The 17,617-nt window shown below is 38.6% G+C and overlaps 1 protein-coding gene across 1 annotated transcript in view; it reads right to left on the reverse strand.

The window, feature by feature from the left end:
• Positions 1-17,617, reverse strand: part of LOC100816079 (serine carboxypeptidase-like) — a 41,389-nt gene that overhangs the window by 11,538 nt on the left and 12,234 nt on the right. Inside the window, exons 3-4 of the mRNA XM_006589927.2 lie at positions 8,358-8,563; positions 8,101-8,237 (exon numbers count right to left, since the gene is read on the reverse strand). Of these exons, the coding sequence (XP_006589990.2) occupies positions 8,101-8,237; positions 8,358-8,563 (343 nt within the window). The remainder of the gene's footprint in view (positions 1-8,100; positions 8,238-8,357; positions 8,564-17,617) is intronic.

Below are 17,617 nucleotides of genomic sequence, written 5' to 3' on the forward strand. Positions count from 1 at the left end.
AGCTGAATTTCAAAGATAGCTTTAGGTGGAGGACTATTGACAGATACTCATTAGATGTTAGATAAGTTAGTCAAACAAATACAGCAATTTATCTACCAAACAATGGTATTGGGCTTGCAAATTCATTAATTGTTATTTACTTTCCAAATTATTCAATAAATACTACTTTCATGGCATTGCAATTTATGTTGTACTTAGCAACAACTGGTGCGTATAAATCAAATAGTTCTACAAGTATACCAGTAATGCATACACAAACAATTTGAGAGTAGTTTTCGAATAAAACATATAAATACCTGAGTTCGAGGCTTCAACACAATTGACTTTCCAGCAATGACCGCAAGACCACTTTTAATTAATTTCAAAACAGCAATGACCTCTGGCTTCTCAACAATGCCTATCACCACAGGATCAACAATGGCTAAAATCGCTCCTAATGGAATCTGAAAATAGTATGGCAGCATAATTTAGGGTTTAGCAAATTTAAAATTGACATTCTCCATGCAGCTTCTTTAAAAACTATCACGTAAGTAACACCAGCGGTGCTATCCTTTTCAAGACCAATTCAAAAGTATATCAATAACTGCTGGTAACAATCGAGCTTATGTCACGACTAGTTTAATTTCAAAGTCAACAGAAGCACAATATATCTTATCCTAATAATAATAGCAAGAATTTTATAGCTTTATATCAACTTAAGTGAACTCAAAAGGTACGAATGTTCACACACACCATAAGTCATTAAAACAACTGTAACTCCTAGCTAGTTAGCAATTATATAGACTCTTTTGTATATAGCAGAATTATAGCAACTCAACTTTGTACCAAACAGTTTTCATTTGGAAAGCTGAACCTAGTGGTGTGTATTCCACTAAGTCAGCTTATAGATTATTGATGAATCCCATTACTCTAGGTTTAGATGGGAGGACTTTCAAGTTAATTTGGAAGTTGAAAATTCCCCCAAGGGCAGCAATTTTCTCTTGGAGGCATCTTAAAGACAGGCTCCCCACTAGGGATAATCTTTTAAGAACAAATGTGGCCATCCAGGAGGCTGTTTGTCCTCTTTGTGGTCAAGTGCAGGAGGAGGTGGGTCATCTCTTCTTCAATTGTAAAAGGACAATAGGCTTGTGGTGGGAATCCATGAGATGGATTCAGGTTGTAGGACCTCTTCCAGCTTCTCCAGCAAGCCATTTTGTTCAATTTTGTGATGGTTTCGGTGTAGCAATAAACCATAGTAGATGGTGTGGGTGGTGGGTTGCTCTAACTAGTACTATATGGGAGCACAGGAACCTCCTGATTTTCCAGGGCAAAACTTTTGATTCCTCTAAAGTCATGGAAGATGCTATTTTCCTAGCTTGGTCTTGGCTAAAAGCTAGAGAGAAAGGCTTCAACACTAGTTTTAATCACTGGTCTTCCAATATCTCGGACTCCTATGGTTAATCTGTGTGGGCTACAGGAAAGGTATCCTCCTTTTCATTCCTTCAGATAAATATTCCAAAGTCTATATTAGACAAAAACATCCTCTTTTTAAAGCTCGACCTCTGCAAATTGAGGAAAATCATCCTCAGCTTCAAGAAGGTGATAATGATTCAGCAGCTCAACCTGTTAATCAGGATAAGGCCAAAAACCAGAGCAATGTGGAAGCAGAAAGGAGGCTAAAAAGAAAAATTGAATGCAGTATAGAGGTGTTGGAAGAGGCTCAGCATCTATGGGATATTGGAGAAAGCATAGGCATGGAGGCAGCTACAGATAACTCAGACTTTATACAAAGTTATGCTACTATGGAGTGCAGAGACAGAAAAGAAGCTATGGAGTTGGGTAATAGGAAATCTTTCAGATGAATATCCTATCCTACAACATTAGAGGGCTGGGTAGAGGTATAAAGTGGGCCTCTATCAGGAACTTGGTTAGGAAACACAAGGTAGACCTTCTTTGTTTGCAAGAAACAAAGAGGGACTCTCTTGATAAGGCAGCTTGCCAGGCTTTGTGGGGTCATCCAGAGTTTGATTGGGAGTGGCACCCTGCTATGAACACTGGTGGAGGGTTACTGTGTGTCTGGAACAATAAAAATTTCCAGGTTCATCTTAAAATCGCTGAAAGGGGATTCATTATGTTGGAAGGGGTTTGGTTGGCTGATATGCAGAGAGTTGTGGTGGCCAATATTTATGCTCCTTGTGATACAAAAAGCAAAAGACTGTTGTGGCAGATGTTGTATTCAAGGAAGAATCAGTCTCAGGTTAAGTGTTGGTGCCTTGTAGGGGACTTCAATTGTGTTAGACATCCAGCTGAAAGAATAGGAAGCAATCATTATAATTCAGATACTAATCTTATAGCTGAATTTAATGATTGGCTTGCTGCAATGGAGGTAGATGATATTCCTTGTGTGGGTAAGCCCTTTACTTGGGTTAGGCCAAATGGATCATGTAACAGCAAGTTGGATAGACTGTTAGTCTCTGATGAATGGCTATCTAAGTGGCCTGATAGCTCTCAATTCAACCTTGAAAGGAACTACTCAGATCATTGCCCCATCATTCTGAATTCTAAACACATTGATTGGGGCCCTAAGCCTTTTAAGGTTTATGATGCTTGGTTGTCAAATAAGGAATACCACAAGGTGGTGAGGGACTGCTGGTCTAAAAATCAGCCTAGGGGGTGGGGGGGCTATGCCTTAAAATGCAAACTTCAGAATCTTAAGCAAAGGCTAAAAATTTGGAGCAGAGACAATTTTGGTGACTTGGGTAACAAGGTGAAGCAAATCCAACAAAAGTTGAATGACCTGGAGAACTCTCTCATAGCTCAACCTTCTGACCAGCAAGTTCAAGAGCTCAAGAAAACTCAATCTGACCTGTGGGAACAGTCTATGCTTCATGAATCAATAGTGAGACAGAAGTCTAGAAGCAAGTGGATCAAAGAGGGAGATAGCAATACCTCTTACATTCACAAAATCATTAATTTCAGCAGGATGAGAAATGCCTTGAGGGGGATGTAGATTGATGGTAGTTGGGTAGAAAACCCTAATGTGATTAAGGCTGAAATTCTTCAGCACTTTCAGAGCAGATTCTTTGAACCTCATCTGCTCAGACCTAATCTAGATGGGCTCTCTTTTAATGTCTTGACTTCAAATCAGAGAGAGATAATGGTTGAGCCTTTCAAAGAGAAGGAGATTTCTTATGCAGTGTAGGCTTGTGGGAGTGATAAAAGCCCAGGGCTAGATGGGCTTAACTTTAGGTTTATTAAGCATTTTTGGAAGGAGCTAAAACCTGAGTTTCAAAGGTTTTTCTCAGAATTTCATGTGAATGTTGTTTTTCCTAAGGGTGTCAACTCATCATTCATTGCCCTTATCCCTAAGATTAAGGACCCTCAATTCATTAGTGATTTCAGACCAATATCCCTCATAGGCTGTGTTTACAAAGTCATTGCTAAAGTTCTATCTAATAGGCTTAGCAAGGTTATGAATCACCTTTTAGATGAAAGGCAATCAGCCTTTGTCAAGGGCAGACAGCTGCTTCATGGAGTATTGATTGCTTATGAGGTTGTTGAGGAGGCTAGGAGATCTAAGAGGCCTTGTTTGGTGTTTAAAGTGGATTTTGAGAAAGCGTATGACTCGGTGTCTTGGCAATTCCTCTTTTATATGATGAGAAGAATGGGGTTTCATGAAAGGTGGATTGGCTGGGTCAAGGGGTGCCTTTCATCAGCATCCATATCTATCCTAGTGAATGGAAGCCCAACTGCTGAATTTAAGCCTCAAAGAAGCTTGAGACAAGGGGATCCATTGGCCCCTTTATTGTTTGACCTGGTTGCTGAAGGCTTGACAGGAATGATAAGGGAAGAAATTTCCAAAAACTGCTACCACAACTTTATGGTGGGAAAGAAAAAGGTCCCAGTCAACATCCTTCAATTTGCTGATGACACTATCTTTTTTGGGGAACCATCAATGGATAATGTTAAAGCTATTAAGGCTATTCTCAGAAGCTTTGAGATGGTATCTGGCCTCAGAATTAATTTTGTTAAGAGCCAATTTGGTGCAATTGGCCAATCTGAGGAGTGGTGCAGACTTGTTGCTGACTACCTGAATTGTGGCCCTCTGCAGTTTCCATTTTGTTAACTAGGGATGCCTATAGGTATCAATCCTAGAAGGAAGGTGGTGTGGGAGCCTATAATCAGAAAATTTGAGGCTAAGTTGAATAAATGGAACCAGAGAAGCATTTCTATGGCTGACAGAATTACATTAATTAATGTTGTCTTAACAACATTGCCCTTGTTTTATATGTCTTTTTTCAGGGCCCCTACAACAGTGATTAATAGGCTCACTGCCATTCAAAGACATTTTCTTTGGGGTGGTAATGTAGAAGGAAAAAAGATAGCTTGGGTGGCTTGGAATCAAGTGTGTGCTCCTAGAGAAAAAGGAGGTTTGGGAATCAAAGACATCAAGGCTTTTAATAAAGCTCTTCTTATTAAGTGGAAATGGCTGATGTTCCAGCAACCAGATCAATTATGGAGCAGAATTCTGACTTCAAAGTACAGGGGTTGGAGAGGTTTGGAAGAGGGTCCTCTAAAGCAGATTTTTTCCTATTGGTGGTCTGATTTGAGATCTATTATTCATCACAGCAGTATGGTTGTTGTCTCTAAGCAGTTCATTTGGAAATTGGGTAGTGGTGATCGAATTCTCTTTTGGGAAGACTCTTGGGTGGGTGGAGGGACAACTCTTAAAGAAAAATTCCCAGAATTATACCAAATATCATCTCAAAAACTTCAGATAGTGGCAAGTATGGGGTCCTTTTGTGAATCTGGTTAGGAATGGAAATTTTCCTGGAGGAGAAATCTATTTGACAATGAGATGGGGAGAGCTTCAGCTTTTATTGACCAAACTGCAGCAATAAGTCCTAATGCAACCTTGAAGGATTCTTGGGTGTGGGGAGCTGAACCCAAGGGGATTTTTTCTACTAACTCTGCTTATCTTTGTATTAAAGCTGAACAGTCCTCTGAAGATCAAAGTACTGGCTTTTGTCAGCTGTGGGACATCAAAATCCCTCCTAGAGCTCTATCTTTTGCATGGAGATTACTTTGGGATAGGCTACCTTCTAAGGAAAACCTAATTAGGAGGCAAGTTGACATTGAACTTATGCCCTTAACATATAAGTGCGTTGAGCAGAAATGCTCCGTCTTTGACCACAAAGTGGTTGGTCAACATCCAAAGCAAATTAAGCTTCAAAACCTAATACCACCTTAAAGAAAAAAATTTAGAAATTCAAACTATTTGAAGCAGTTGGGTCCATTAATGATGAATTGGTGCCCTTCTACTCTGGCCTAAAAGATTGTGGGGACATAGGTTTTTGATCGTTACCAATTTGGAGTGCTCTAAAATTCAAACTAATTTTGTCTCTTTACCCTCTATCTTAGCATAATGTGTCTTAATCGGGGTCGTAAATCCATATCTGGTCTCACATGGGGGCATATGTTCCCCCTCCATTAAAAGACCCTTTTGTCACTAGCTGAAAAGTATCCTAAGCTCTACTTGATCTCTTCTCAACAACACCAGCTTATTGGACAAATAGGGAAACATAATAACTCTGGATGGGAGTGGTATTTTAATTGGAGAAGACCGCTGTTCGACAACGAAATTGGAATGGCTATCACTTTTCTTTCTGAAGTTGAAGGTAAGCCTATTCACAATTATGGGTCTGATAGCTGGGACTGGGCAGTAGACCTATGGGGTATCTACTCTACAAATAATGCTTATTCAATGTTTTGGGAGGAAGCAGCAGTGGACAGTCTCGAGGAATGCTTTGAGGAGCTATGGAAAATCAAGATTCCTATTAAAATAGCAGTTTTTACTTTGATAGATTAACCCATTCCCATGTTTCATTTGCTTTGATATTTGTTAAGGTAGATTAAGAGTGGAATTCTTTTGACCCTAAACTATCAGAAAAATCTAAGGAATAAATCCCAACTCTGGAATCCTTGATTAGTTGTTTGACCATTTGTATATGTCGAAGAATCTTATAGAACTCAAGCAATTGTGAATAACAAAATTAAACTGTAGCCACACATATGTAGGCCTAATATCAAATATACTTCCTACACAAAAGCACAATGATGACAACAATCAGATTTGTGATATGACTGCGGGCAATACGATCAAATATTATTGCACATGCAGATTTAAAGAACAGCAAATGAAATGGCAGCAGAACACTTCATTTTAGAATCTTGTACTACTTTTTTCTATATAGTATCCTAATCTTGGATTTACCAATAACAAATTTGTTTACAAAACAACCAAATGTTCATCCAATACAAACTTAAAGCATGTAAGGCTTCAAACAGCACCTTGACAACCATCTTTATCAAATCTTATTTTTGAAGTTAAAATGAATTCTATTTTGCTTATGTGCTACATTTCTTGTAAAACCCAAAACAAACAATGGGGTTCTTAAGGAAATGTGCTAAAAAAACCCAAAGAAATAATTAACACAATTTTCATACATTAGCCACTATTGAGGTTCATAAGTGTAATTAACCCATAAAGGATTATTATTTTGCAAGGTCTATAACTTCATGAACTAAAGAGCAAATACAAATGAACAAAATACAAATACATCCCGCAACATCAAATGACTCAAATCCATTACTTCAAAATACAAATACCCAAAGGAACTACAACACAACATATTTTAATTATTAGCAACAAGCATATTCTCATCTTGGTAAAAAGCACAAATAGAGATGCATATACTCACCGATTGTCAATTGTCGTCAATGGTGGAGATATTCCTAATCAGCACTTATCACTAACCAGCACACAGAACAGAAGCAACAACGAACCTTGACAGCGACTAAAGAAGACGAAGAAATCACCTGAGCAGCAAAGTAGACATGATATATACAAAGTTAAGCAATTGGTTTCGAAACATGACAACAGAGACATACCTTTGATGGCTTCCCTGGGAGTCTTAAAGCCAACCACAATGGACTTCCAAAATCGATTCCAACCCTTTCCGGGACTCTTTCCTTTCCTAGTTTTCTTCGAGCTGCGAAAGTGAGCAAATGTTAAAATGAGGAACGCCTAATGTTAAAATGAAAGGACATACCTCAATCGATAAGTGGAAGAGACGAACTCCACAAAGACGAACTCCACAATGTGGTTGCAGTCACGGAAGTGCAGCCCAATTTGCGACAAAGACGAACTCAGGCAGAAGGAGAAAGAAGAAGAACGCCCTGGGAGTCTTAAGGCCAACCACAATGGACTTCCAAAATCGATTCACACCCTTTCTGGGACTCTTTCCTTTCCCAGTTTTCTTTGAGCTGCGAAAGTGACCAAATGTTAAAACGAGGAATGCCTAATGTTAAAATGAAAGGACGTACCTCAATCGATAAGTGGCAGAGACGAACTCCACAAAGACGAACTCCACAATGTGGTTGTAGTCACGGAAGCGCAGGCCAGTTTGCAACAAAGACAAACTCAGGCAGAAGGAGAAAGAAGAAGAATGATAGGGTTCGAGCACGCGGGTTGTGCAATTTTAGATTTTTTATATATAATGATAACAACATCGGTTTTTTAAAAATAACCGATGTTAACATCAACTAGGTAACATCGGTTTTCTTAATACCGATGTTAACATCAACTCGATAACATCGGTTTTTCCCAAACCGATGTTAACAACTCGATACTAACATCGGTTTTTCCAAAACCGATGTTAACTACTCCATAGTAAAATCGGTTATTTAAATAACCGATGTTAATATCGAGTAGTTAACATCGGTTTCGGAAAAACCGATGTTAACTAAGTCTACTTATTTACAAAAATGCCACCGCGCTTTTGTTAACATCGGTTTTGTGAATAACCGATGTTAACTGTGCGATGTTAAATCTAAAAATTGTAGTAGTGCCTACACCAATAAAAAGCTAAAACTGTAGCAAAAAAGATGAGTATCGTGCATTTTAGAAGGTTTGGGGTATTTCTCACACAAAGTAATGTGGAATATAATTTATTTACCCAATTTGTTACGTAGAGTATGCCTTATCCAAGATGCTATTTATAGTTTTCACTACATAAAGTGTCTATACGTGTATGTGGGGTAGAGAGAAAAAAAGAAGACCTTAAGGAAACTTAGAGGTCCATAGATCTTCAATAATTCGGCTTCTGATCCATCAACAACAAAAGGAACTTTAAGTGAGGTTGCAAACTCTTTCTGACCAGACCATTCCATGGCACGGACCAATCTTGAGTTACCGACTCATTGAAATCATTAATACCACCCAGAAAAGGTCCATCATATCATTCATTGAAAGGTTATAAATATGAAATATTAAATTTCTTCAACAGATCTTAAATACATTAAGAGTAAATACATACCAAGCCAGTTACCCATGAGATCATATTCCCCGGCATAAACAAGCAAATTGGTTCCATCCTCAAGAAGGGGAGGAATACCAATTTCAAGATTCCTCATCCAATCCACAAACATAGCCAGAGAAACTTTAGTGCTACAAGAAACAAAATGAATTTTCCCAACCCCTAGTGAATCCCGAACAGAATTTTGATTCAGGAACTTCTCCATGCTTGAAAAAGGTTGTTGCTAGGTGCACCCAACGTTATTGCTAGTACACCCAGCACTTAATGCGAAAAGTCACAAATGCCCCTTGTTATTTAAAAAAAAAAATAGTGCACCCAGCGAGCCATTTCTTCTTCCTTTCCGCGAGGCTTTTCTTCTTCTCCTTCTTCAGCGAGGCTTTTCTTCTTCTTGGTGATTCTTCTTCTGCGCGAGCTGCTGCTTCTCCCTCCTTCAAGTGCCTCTTCTTCTTCCATTCTTCCGCGAGGTGCTGCTCTTTCGTTCTTCATCGAGGTAAGGCCTATTGTCCCTTTTCTTGTTTGTTATTGCTTCCAATCGTCCTTATTGCTTCCATTGACAACTTGATCCGCACGTATAAATTTAAATTTTTAAAGCTTAAATTAGGTAGTAAATTATGCAAAATGGTTGTTAAATTATATGAACACCTAAACTAATATAATGGTAAACCAAAGCTAATAAATAAACACCAAAGTGAATATAAAAAGTATTGGTAACAATGTTCAATATGTACTAGTTGCAACAAAATTGCTTTGCTGATTTTATTTAGCATTTTGTCAAGTTGTCCATTCATTACTTTCTTCGGTGTTTATGATCATATCACTAGATTTATTGATAAGGACAAGAATCTTGCCTTTAAAGAAAAGGTGTTGTTTTTCTCGCCATTCTCAAGATTAGATATCATGATTAATAGATCTAAACTTTCATCAGTCCCTACTACAAACTAAAAGTCTCTTTATAAGTATCATTGTGTCAACATGGGCCATAGAGTGCAATGTGCCTGCAATGTAGCTCTAATTCTTTCTCCCTCACTGACTCGAGTGATTGCTCAAACTTGGATTCTCAAGTGCCTGTAGGAAAAATTAAGTTATTATATTAAAAAGTAGAAGTAAACCAACAACAAATCATCAATCACTAAAAAACACCAAATCCAATATTATTTGTCATTGAGCAACTGAAACCACATATGCTAAATGTCCCAATTCAACTATTTGTACAAAGATGAACTATTTTTGTAGAAGCTCTCTCATATTAGCTTCTCTAAAAACTGGTTTTTAACATATGCATAAGTTAATTTTAACTTATGGAGAGGAGACCTTATTTTATTTTTTCTTCTGACTTTTTCCAATTTTTAACTTGTGCACAAGAAATTTTTTTCTTATTTTCTTCTCCTAAATATCTAAAAAGAATTTTCGGAAAATAGTAAGTGAACTAAATAATAGTGCAATGACCTTTAAACTGAGGCTAGTAAGTGCAAAGCAACTATGTTGATTATAGCTTGATTGCTAACCGAAATATTAGAACATGTATAACAAATCAACATTTTCTATATGGTCTGAAATGAATTTATAGAGAAATGTAAATGCACGTCATAAGAAAACAATTTTGAATGGATGAGACATGTGATAGTGCAATTACATGGGTTCAATATAATGAAGGATTTGGGTCCTTTAATGTGAGGGGTTTGTACTTCTAAAAATAAAGCGCTCTAAGTAACAACTGTTGAATAGAAAATCAATGATTGAGATTGTAGTTAATTACAAATATTGTTATGCATGTATTTGATTTTTTCACAATTCTCAATCATTAATTTTCTAATCACTAGTTATAAGTGCACTTTATAGTTTATCCTAAAACAAGAATAGTGCATTCAACAGTTAATGCTTAGTAACACAACTTTTAGACACATTCAAAATCATAACCTACACTGGAAGATTATGTGATCTCTTTAAGAAAATGAGATAAAGAAAAATTGCTTTGGCTACTGAGATAAGAACACAAATTTGCTTGCATCTAATAGCACAACATTTGCATATCATGGTTAAGACTAGAGGATTAGGTCGTGTCTTAGGTAGGGTTGTTGGCAAAGGTTTGGGGAGAGGGGATGGTGATGATTCTGATGGTGCTCCTCAGTGCCAAAGGCCAACCGCATCGGCACGCTGGCGACGGGTACCTATCACTGTTGCCGATGATGTGCCTATAGTACCTGCGGACTCGCCTGTGGTACCTGTCGCAACGTGCCCTTCGCGGGCGAGCGAGGGCGAGGCTCACGGGTGCGCTTTCCAAAGGAGGAAAGGTGCGCGGAGTCGTCACCAACGTTTATTTGTGGAAAACGTCGGAAAAACCAAAGGAAACTGGTCAAAATAAAAATTCTAAGTTCGGGAGTTGTATTTACGCTTGAGGAAGGTATTAGCACCTCTCACGTTTGTCTCAAAGGACAACGGCCTATTTTTTAGAATTGTGGAAATTGTGTTACCTTAACTTTTATTTCTTTTTATTTTTTAAGGTCGAAAAAAGCGGGGCTTTTGCTCCTACGTACCCTCCTTTGGAGAGGAAATCAGACCTACGTAGTTCTTACTTATGCGTGAAACAAGTGATTCTTTACTTTGAAGGGTGATCATTTTAAGGCGTTGGACCTTACAAATGATCCATTTTACTTGGTAAGAAAACTGAAATGATAAACTTTCAAAAAACCTATTTTTGTGGACGAGCTTGACTAGGCGAGTTGATTTTAGCCTTAGTTTCACTTTAGTTATTAGTCAATTCAATTAAGAATGAGAAGTCCCAAAGAGAAAACGTCCGATTGATCTTACGCTTTTATTTTACTAAAAGGTATTTTTTGATATTTATTATTTTACCTCTTTTTTTTATTTCCAACGTGATTACGGCACGACCGAACGGTCGGAATTCATTTCAAACGAAAGTAACGGATGATATAATTCAAACGATCGGTGGAAACTTATTTCATTTTTAGATTAAGCGAGAAATGACTTAAATAAATGGCTTAAGCACGTCAAAAGGGGGTATGAAAAGTAAATGAAAACGAGAATGAAAATACATGAAACAAAATGTGGACCACCATGGGTACATATAATGAATTGAAAAGCTTAGTTTGAGGTACTTACCCGTTGAAGACTGAAGAACGATGAAGAACGAATGAAGAACGTCAAAGAACGGTCGAAACCTTCACAAAATTCCTCACGGAAACGTTACGGAAACGTTTCAGAAGTGCCTCGGCTTGGATTTTCTTCACAGAAACAATTTTTCTAAGCAAATTCCAAAGAGAGAGAAGTGCCTAAGGGGCTGAACCCTTTTCCTTCTCACTTCCTCCCCTATTTATAGCAAAATAGGGGAGATGCTTGCCGCCCAGCTCGCCTAGGCGAGCTAGGTTGCTTCCTCCAGAAGCAACAGCCTTCTGGAGGAATCTTCTGGAGGGCCCAAGTGGGCCTGATTGCTATTTACACCCGCCTTTTTACTAAATGCACCCCCCTTTTCTATTTTTTTTGTAATTCTTTTTCCTTAACGTTACGAAACTTTACGAATTTCGTAACGATAGTTATTTTCCTTCCGTGAGGTTACGAATCCTTACGGATTATGTATTTACTCCTTTTTTATCTTTCGAAGAAGTCACGGAAACTTTACGGATTGCGCAAAAACAACTCTTTTTGATTTCCGTCACATTACGGAATTTCACGAAACGGGCAAGCCCGCTTCCTTTCGATTTCTGAGACGTCTCGGGACTTCATTTGTTGCATGTCATCAAGTAATAATCCCCGGACGAAATTAGGGTATGACAGTTGCCCCTCTTTACTTACCTCTCATCGGAGATTAGAGGAAAGCAAAGATAAGACACTGATTTCGTCCGCCCTACCTTTCCGTGATGACGACTCTCATCTCTACTTCTTCTTTTTTCTTCTGCACAAAACAAACAACAACCAGAACAACGAATATAATACATATATACACATATACACATACTTGGCGAAGGAACCGATCTGGAAAACAACAGAATAACGTGCTTCCCAGTCACCAGAAGCTTCACACTTGATAATGGAGACACATGAACAGCGCTGGGCAATGACACTCATGGTGCTCCGAACAAAGGTGGAGTATGGAGGATTTCCTTGAGGGTCCGCGCTTAGGCAATCATGAAACCCAGCTCCAAACTCGAAAGTGGAGGACACATGAACAACCCTAAGCAATAACATTCATGTGGCTCCGGAACAGGATGAGAATGGAGGATTGCCTTGAGGGTCCTCTCTTAGGCAATCATGGAACACAGCTCCAAGCTCAAAAATTGGAGGACACATGAACAGCCCTAAGCAATAACATTCATGTGGCTCCGGAAAAGGACGAGAATGGAGGATTGCCTTGAGGGTCCTCTCTTAGGCAATCATGGAGCACAACTCCAAACTCGAAAATGGAGGACACATGAATGACAACGCAATTCATTCATGTGGCTCCGGAAAAGGATAAGAATGGAGGATTCCTTGAGGGTCCTCTCTTAGGCAATCATGGAGCACAGCTCCAGACTCGAAAATGGAGGACACATGAACAGCCCTAAGCAATAACATTCATGTGGCTCCGGAGAAGGACGAGAATGGAGGATTGCCTTGAGGGTCCTCTCTTAGGCAATCATGGAGCACTGCTCCAGACTCGAAAATGGAGGACACATGAATGACAACGCAATTCATTCATGTGGCTCCGGAAAAGGATGAGAATGGAGGATTGCCTTAAGGGTCCTCTCTTAGGCAATCATGGAACACAGCTCCAAGCTCAAAAATGGAGGACACATGAACAGCCCTAAGCAATAACATTCATGTGGCTCTGGAAAAGGACGAGAATGGAGGATTGCCTTGAGGGTCCTCTCTTAGGCAATCATGGAGCACAGCTCCAGACTCGAAAATGGAGGACACATGAATGACAACGCAATTCATTCATGTGGCTCCGGAAAAGGATGAGAATGGAGGATTGCCTTGAGGGTCCTCTCTTAGGCAATCATGGAGCACAGCTCCAGACTCGAAAATGGAGGACACATGAATGACAACGCAATTCATTCATGTGGCTCCGGAAAAGGATGAGAATGGAGGATTTCCTTGAGGGTCCTCTCTTAGGCAATCATGGAACACAGCTCCAAACTCGAAAATGGAGGACACATGAATGACAACGCAATTCATTCATGGGGCTCCGAAAAAGGGTGAGAATGGAGGATTGCCTTGAGGGTCCTCTCTTAGGCAATCATGGATCACAGCTCCAAACTCGAAAATGGAGAACACATGAACAACCCTAAGCAATAACATTCATGTGGCTCCGAAAAAGGGTGAGAATGGAGGATTGCCTTGAGGGTCCTCTCTTAGGCAATCATGGAACACAACTCCAAACTCGAAAATGGAGAACACATGAACAGCCCTAAGCAATAACATTCATGTGGCTCCGGAAAAGGATGAGAATGTAGGATTGCCTTGAGGGTCCTCTCTTAGGCAATCATGAAACACAGCTCCAAACTCAAAAGCGGAGAACACATGAACAGCCCTAAGCAATAACATTCATGTAGCTCCAAAAAAAGGGTGTTGGCGGGACCGAACGGTCCACCGAGTTTCTCCACATAAAAGGATAACATGCTTTTTGCAAAGAAAAATAAATCATTCGCGAGAGCACCACATCTTAGAGAAACAATATACTTGTGCCAAGGGTAATCTTCCTTTTAACCGAGAATGAAGGGTAGGATGTCAACTTCTAGCTTTCAAATGAACACGCAGGGGAAACATCGGGCTAAGCTTAAAATAAATCACTCATAGTGTATAAAACTCACAAGGCAAGTGTCTTATCCTATTCCCAAACCATAACTGCACCAGGACTCTATTTTGCACACGACTTCCTATCGAATCATAAATCAAACGTACAATCACGGACCAATAGGATTTTCTCGAGGTCAGTGTTTTTGGAGAGGAATCTAGGTGTTTCGGTCTTTTCCTCTTTGTTCATGTGGGGTGGGATATTGCCAGTCAAGAATGATTCTGAGTGGCAATCTGGCTTTTGGAGACTTTCTATCCTCTTTCTTTCATTGATCGAGAATTGCTTCTTTTCCCTTTTCACTTCCTTTCGATCTTTGATCGGGAATCCTTCCTTTTCTTTCTTTTGTTCTTTTCTTTATTTTCACCTTTTTCTTTTCTTTCTTTCCATTTCTTCCTTCTCTTTTTTTCTACTCCTTCCCCCATCCCTTTCTTTGGGAAATTGGGTTTTAGCATTCTATTCGCTCTCCCTTGAGGAGATTCCGTTGTCCTTTGCTTCGGGGGAAAGAATGAGGATTCCTTTTTTACAGGCCAAGGTTCAAAAAGGTCTAAGGTTGTGTTTCAATGGGGTCTTTTATCGCGGGAACCCCAATCTTGATATCTGGGGCGAAACAAATTTGGGTGTCAAGGTGTCATTTTCGGGCCGAGCTTCCATATTATTCCATAAGGCACGCGTGACAATGATGATTTGAAAACAACGCGCAAAAATTAGTCATGGCTACAGCCAGGTGGGCCCTCAAGCATCCCGTTTATGGCATTGTGATACTACGGTTGGGAATTTACACAAACAGACCCAACGTTTCCCCATTATGTTTTTTTATCAGTTCAATGAATTCATCCATCCTTATCTCGGTTATTCCGGAAAATAAACTCTTAGCATCAGTCCCTTGTTTCCAGAAGATACGTTTGCTCTTTATGAATGATTTATACTTCTTAACTATGACATGTCGACCTTCGCGGTCTTTCTTTCTCTTTACTTTTTGTTTTATTTTTATATATGTTCACTAAAACTATATACCTGTGGTCCTTTATGAGGAAAACCTTTCTTTGTACATCCATATTTTTATACACGACAAACTGTTTCTGTACACGCATTAGAACTCTTCTCTTCACGTCACACGGTCTATATACAAACCCTATTTACATTCAAAGATTTTTCATTTTTCCCAACACACACCTATGGTTCATACAAAAGTTTCTTTATATACACTCGTTGTTCACACACACAAGAATTCCTTTCCACGCATCATTTACACACAAAAACCTTCTATACACATTTTCCCTTTACATACATGTATAAATAAAAACCTTTTTCTTTTCTTTATGAACATGACTTTTATTCACAATGCTTCTTTCTTTTTATTAGGATTTTTGGTTCATTTTATTTTATTTTTTTAGGACGACGTTCCTAAATGAAAAAAAAACTTTACACGGTTCTGGAATTTCAACAAACACTATTGACAAAAATGAAACAAGTACCGACGTAACAACTCAAACGATATGTATGTACAAAACAAAAGTCAAAACATGAAACAAACGTTAGTCCCTCAAGTCATAGAAATAAGATAACATACAAATAATAAATGATGGAACATACGGATTTGGGGATCCCATGGTCATGTAGCTCCGCATGCCACCGGACTCTTGGGACACGGTAACAAAAAGTGGGGTGGTCGACAAAAGCAGGGCTTTTGCTCCTACGTATCCTCAATTTGTGATGAGGAACTCAGACCTACGTAGTTCTTGATAACTATGAGACTAAAAATAGTCTCTGTATTTTCTTCACTAAAATGCGAACATGCTTTAGTAAAAAGACAAAACTTCCAACTGATCAGAGCAACATATGCTTTTTTTTTTATGAAAAAAAAGATGTGTCTATCGGGGAAGGAGAGTATGCTGATGAAATTTTCTCATAACTGTAAATGAGATTTTGGATGTTTAGCATTTCATTTCTAAATGACCATTTAGAGGAAGCACTGAGTCCAACAAAGATAGGAGAAAATCACTCAAAGTGTATCAATCTCACACAGGTAAGTGTTTTATCCTAATTCCGAACCATAGATATGTCATGACTTGATTTTGCAAATCATTTCCTATCAAATCAAAGATTACATGCGTGATCATGGATCAATAGGACTTATTTTGGGAATGGTTTTTAGGTGGGGAATTTGGCTTTGAGTGTTTTTGCCTTTTTCCTTTTCTGTTTTTGTTTAGTGCGGGGCGAGAAGGTCGCTAGCGCACAGGATTTTGTCTGCAATCAAAGGGAGATGACCACTTTAGGTCGTGGTTTCCTTTTTCTTGTTTACTTGGTGACAATTCTGTACTGTTCAGATATTGTCTGATCCAAAGACCTTTCTGAATATTTCTTCTGTTTTCTTCCGATCCTTGATCGGGAATTTTCTTTCCTTTTTTGCTTTCTCCCACTCTTTGATTGGGATTTTTTCTTTTTTTTTTCTTTGTGTCTTCTCCCTTTCTTGGATTGGGAATTTTCCTTCTCTTTGTGTTTTCTTCCGAGGGCAAGGATTGACATTCTCACCCCGGGTCAAGGTTTATGATAAGTTGGGATTTTGGCTCAAGGCTCGTAGAACGGCTGGTCACGATATATGTCAGGGTTTGTCCAGCGGTTCGGGGATAAAGGGGACGTCCTACATTATTTCCATGATACACATGCAACAAAGATGATTAGGAAATTTTATGCAAAACTGGTCATGCATGCACCCATGTGGATACTCAAGCATCAAGTTTTTATTGTCATGTGACACTAGGGCTCAGGATTCATTTTCCCTATTTTAAAGTCAACCCAGTATTTCCAAAATATGTTCTTCTATCAATTTGTGCATTCATCCGAGTCTATCTTGGGTGTTCGAAAAACTTTTCACAGCATTTACCCTTCAAATGTGTACACACATTTTTTCAAAAACTAGTTATGATCAGTAAAATCTTTCAAAGAAAAGTTGGAAATTATCTCTTTTCACAAGCATGTTGTTTTTTATTATTATTATTTTTTTATTATTTTCTATTTTTTTCTTCCTTCTTATTCTTTTCTTGCTCGCTCTCTTTTTGCTCTCTCTTTTTTTTTTTTTGAAGTATTTTGCTACCTAAACATACGTATATTTTTGTGAGGTATTTTGCTATATACATGCGTGTCCAAGGTATCTTGCTACCTAAACATGCATATATATGTTTTGTGAGATATTTTTGCTATATACATGCATATCCAAGGTATCTTGCTACCTAAACATACATATATATATTTTGTGAAGTATTTTTCCTACATACATGCATATCTTAGGTATTTTCACTACCTAATCATACATATATATATTTTGTGAGGTATGACTACCTTCCGAGCTTGTGCTTGTTTTATTTAAATTCCTAGGATCATGAGCAACTAGGTGTGTCCTATTATGACTTGAGAAACAAAAGTGATCAAATAACAAGCAGAGATTTAAAAGGTACTAGGTTGCCTCCTA

Source organism: Glycine max, chromosome 10, assembly GCF_000004515.6.
Source record: "Glycine max cultivar Williams 82 chromosome 10, Glycine_max_v4.0, whole genome shotgun sequence".
NCBI classification, from domain to species: Eukaryota; Viridiplantae; Streptophyta; class Magnoliopsida; order Fabales; family Fabaceae; genus Glycine; species Glycine max.